The 2,671-nt window shown below is 33.3% G+C and overlaps 1 protein-coding gene across 1 annotated transcript; it reads right to left on the reverse strand.

Annotated features, from left to right (window-relative positions):
* Positions 1–859: 859 nt before the first annotated feature.
* On the reverse strand, positions 860–1,883 carry LOC126693980 (uncharacterized). The gene is made up of 3 exons (XM_050390022.1): positions 1,490–1,883; positions 1,060–1,374; positions 860–961 (listed from the first exon to the last, which is right to left on the reverse strand). The coding sequence occupies exons 1-3, from the start codon at positions 1,649–1,651 to the stop codon at positions 911–913; spliced, it is 528 nt and encodes a 175-aa protein (XP_050245979.1). The 5' UTR covers positions 1,652–1,883; the 3' UTR covers positions 860–910.
* Between the last annotated feature and the right edge of the window lie 788 nt (positions 1,884–2,671).

Raw genomic sequence — 2,671 nt, forward strand, 5'->3', positions numbered from 1 at the left:
GGGTCAATCCGGTTTGCGAGTCAAACGGGTCACGGGTCAAAACGGGTCATTTTTAAACGGGTCAATTGGGTTGCGGGTCGGGTCGGGTTGACCCGCATTTTTCAAACAATTTTTTTTTTTCAATTACAAAAAGACTAATATCAAACTAAAAAGACTAAGAAAAAAGAGCAACTCACATTGAGAGTGCAAAAGATCTAGATTTATATTCAACTTCCAATAAAAGCAAAACAACTACATCTTGATTTAATGCATGGAACTTAAGCTGTTAAGCACTTATTTTTTCATATACAACTTACAAGCCTTCCACCGCCTTTGTCATCAAGTAACCAACTCAAAATTTTTGACAAGCATCTTTCTTTCTTTTTTTTCTTTTTTTCTTTTTTTTTTGATACCAAAAACAGGGAGTATAAAGCAAACGACATTAAGAATTTAAGAGTTCATATACAAAGCTGGATTCAACCAGCACTGGTTCAAAGGCACTAGAGTTGCCTGCTTAGCTACAATACTTATATGATTAACTAGCAAAGAGGTCACTAAGATCATTTTGTAGAGTAAGCCACCTTGAACAAGAAAGTTAAGGTTAGCAAGCCTAGTAGAATCCTGCCAATCCGAAGCTCTCTTGCTGTTAAGGGTTGTAAAAAGTCCTCCACAATCACTTAAAAAAAAAATTCTTTGGAAGTTATAAACAGTTGTAGTGAGACTAGCTTCCACCACAGCTTCTAAAAGGCACCATGTTGCAATCCTAGCTAAACAAAAAAAGTTAGATTACTTAGAAAGATAAACTAAACAAAAAAAGATTTAAAAATAAACATAACATATTAAGTAAAGAAGAATAAGTAAATATTTTATAAGAATTACACCTCAATCTCAATCTACTCAACATTGGTAGCAGATTCAACATTGCAAATATTCATACTTGCAAATTGTAGCTCAAGTTGGCCAATTTCGTTAGCATCTTCATCTACAATACAATATTTTAATATAACTTAATGTACCATGAAAGCAAATCAATAAAGAATTAAAATTGTATAATTATGACTATAAAAAAAATTAAATTACCTTCAAATCCATATAGCCAACTTTTGGTACATAACGTAGCTTCCACATTCTCAGGTAAAAGACGTGATCGATATGGAGTAAGAATTTTTTTCCCAGTGATAAACTTGATTCAAAAGCAACAGTGGTTATCGAAATGCTCATGAGATCCTGTGCCATTAAAGAGAGCTCTAGAAACCGATTGTAATGCTCTTTCCACCAAGAGAGAACTTCCAACTTTGAATTTTTCTTTTTGTCAAGTCTAGGCTCTTCTAAATACAAGTCCAACTGAGATTTTTTTGTTTTGGTACCACGACCACTTTCATAATGATCAAATTCCTAATCATTAAAAAAAAAATTGCAATGAAAAATAATACCACACAACATTACAATCTTTATTATTAAAAGAAAAAAAATAGCGCAACATATACCAAACAAAATACGATTCACTTACATCATCTTCCTTATCTTCATCATCATCAGGATCATCCATAGCACCACTAGTATGACTAGAACTCCCAACACAAGATGAAACATTTGTAGTAGCCATAGGCTTGGGGCGTTCATATTCTGAAAAAAGCTTATACAATGTAGTCTCAATGCTCTCCACCTTCATTTCAGCAATGTGCTCAATTGGCTCTATTTTCTTCAAAATATAGTCCACATAATCCAACTTATACCTTGGATCAAGAACAATGGCACAAGCTAGCACCACACTATACCAATCTCAATATTTGTCAAATTTAACTTTCATCTGTTCTGCCATATTACTGATAAATGAATCTTGGCTCTCCATTTCTTCAAGTAAGAGCAATTCAATTCGAGACACTCCTTAAAAATATAGATTCACTGTAGGGTAATCAGTTCCAGAAAATAGAGTTGTAATGTCATTGAAAGGTTTCAAAAACCTATTTATCCTTTCAACTCTATTCCATGCATCCCTTGATGGACAATGCTTGAAATTAGCATCTTCCTCTGCTAAACGGTTCAACACAGAACGATATCTCATAGCACTGTCAATCATGTCATATGTTGCATTCCATCTTGTGCACACATCTAAACGTAAACCCTTTGTTCTCTTCATACCAACTATCTTGGCACATTCATCAAATCTGCACATTCCACTCGCTGATCCTTTAAGATATTTCATAGTTTCTTGGATCTTAATCACCAAGTCATCTATTACTTTCAATTCTTCTTGAACAATAAGATTCAATATATGAGCACCACAACGCACATGGAAAAAGATACCATCACATAACAATAAACCCCCCTCATTAAGCTTTTGCTTTATGAAATCTTGGCAATTATCATTATTAGATGCATTATCTAAAGTAATGGAAAATATTTTCTTCTCAATACCCCATTCTTCCAAGAAACTTAAAATTTTCTCCGATAAAAGAGTTCCTATGTGTGGAGGTGGCATATGACAAAAATTCAAGATGATATTTTTTAATTTCCAATTCTCATCCACATAATGTGCCGTAAGACAAATATATCCCTCACTTGTAATAGAGGTCCATAAATCCGAAGTCAAACATATTCTACCAGGAATTGATTTCAACTTATTTTTAACATCATCCTTCTCATTCTTGTAAAGTTTTAGAATATCAGCTTTTGAAGTATTCCTAGAAAT

The sequence above is a fragment of the Quercus robur genome, chromosome 8 (genome assembly GCF_932294415.1).
Source record: "Quercus robur chromosome 8, dhQueRobu3.1, whole genome shotgun sequence".
Lineage (NCBI taxonomy): Eukaryota > Viridiplantae > Streptophyta > Magnoliopsida > Fagales > Fagaceae > Quercus > Quercus robur.

Excerpts from the sequence above, each read along its gene's own strand:
- LOC126693980 (XM_050390022.1), bottom strand. The coding sequence starts at position 1,651 with ATGAAGGTGGAGAGCATTGAGACTACATTGTATAAGCTTTTTTCAGAA. Across the intron at positions 1,375-1,489 it reads ATGAAGATAAGGAAGATGAT|GAATTTGATCATTATGAAAG; the intron begins GTAAGTGAATCG and ends TTTAATGATTAG. Across the intron at positions 962-1,059 it reads TTGGCTATATGGATTTGAAG|ATGAAGATGCTAACGAAATT; the intron begins GTAATTTAATTT and ends ATTGTATTGTAG.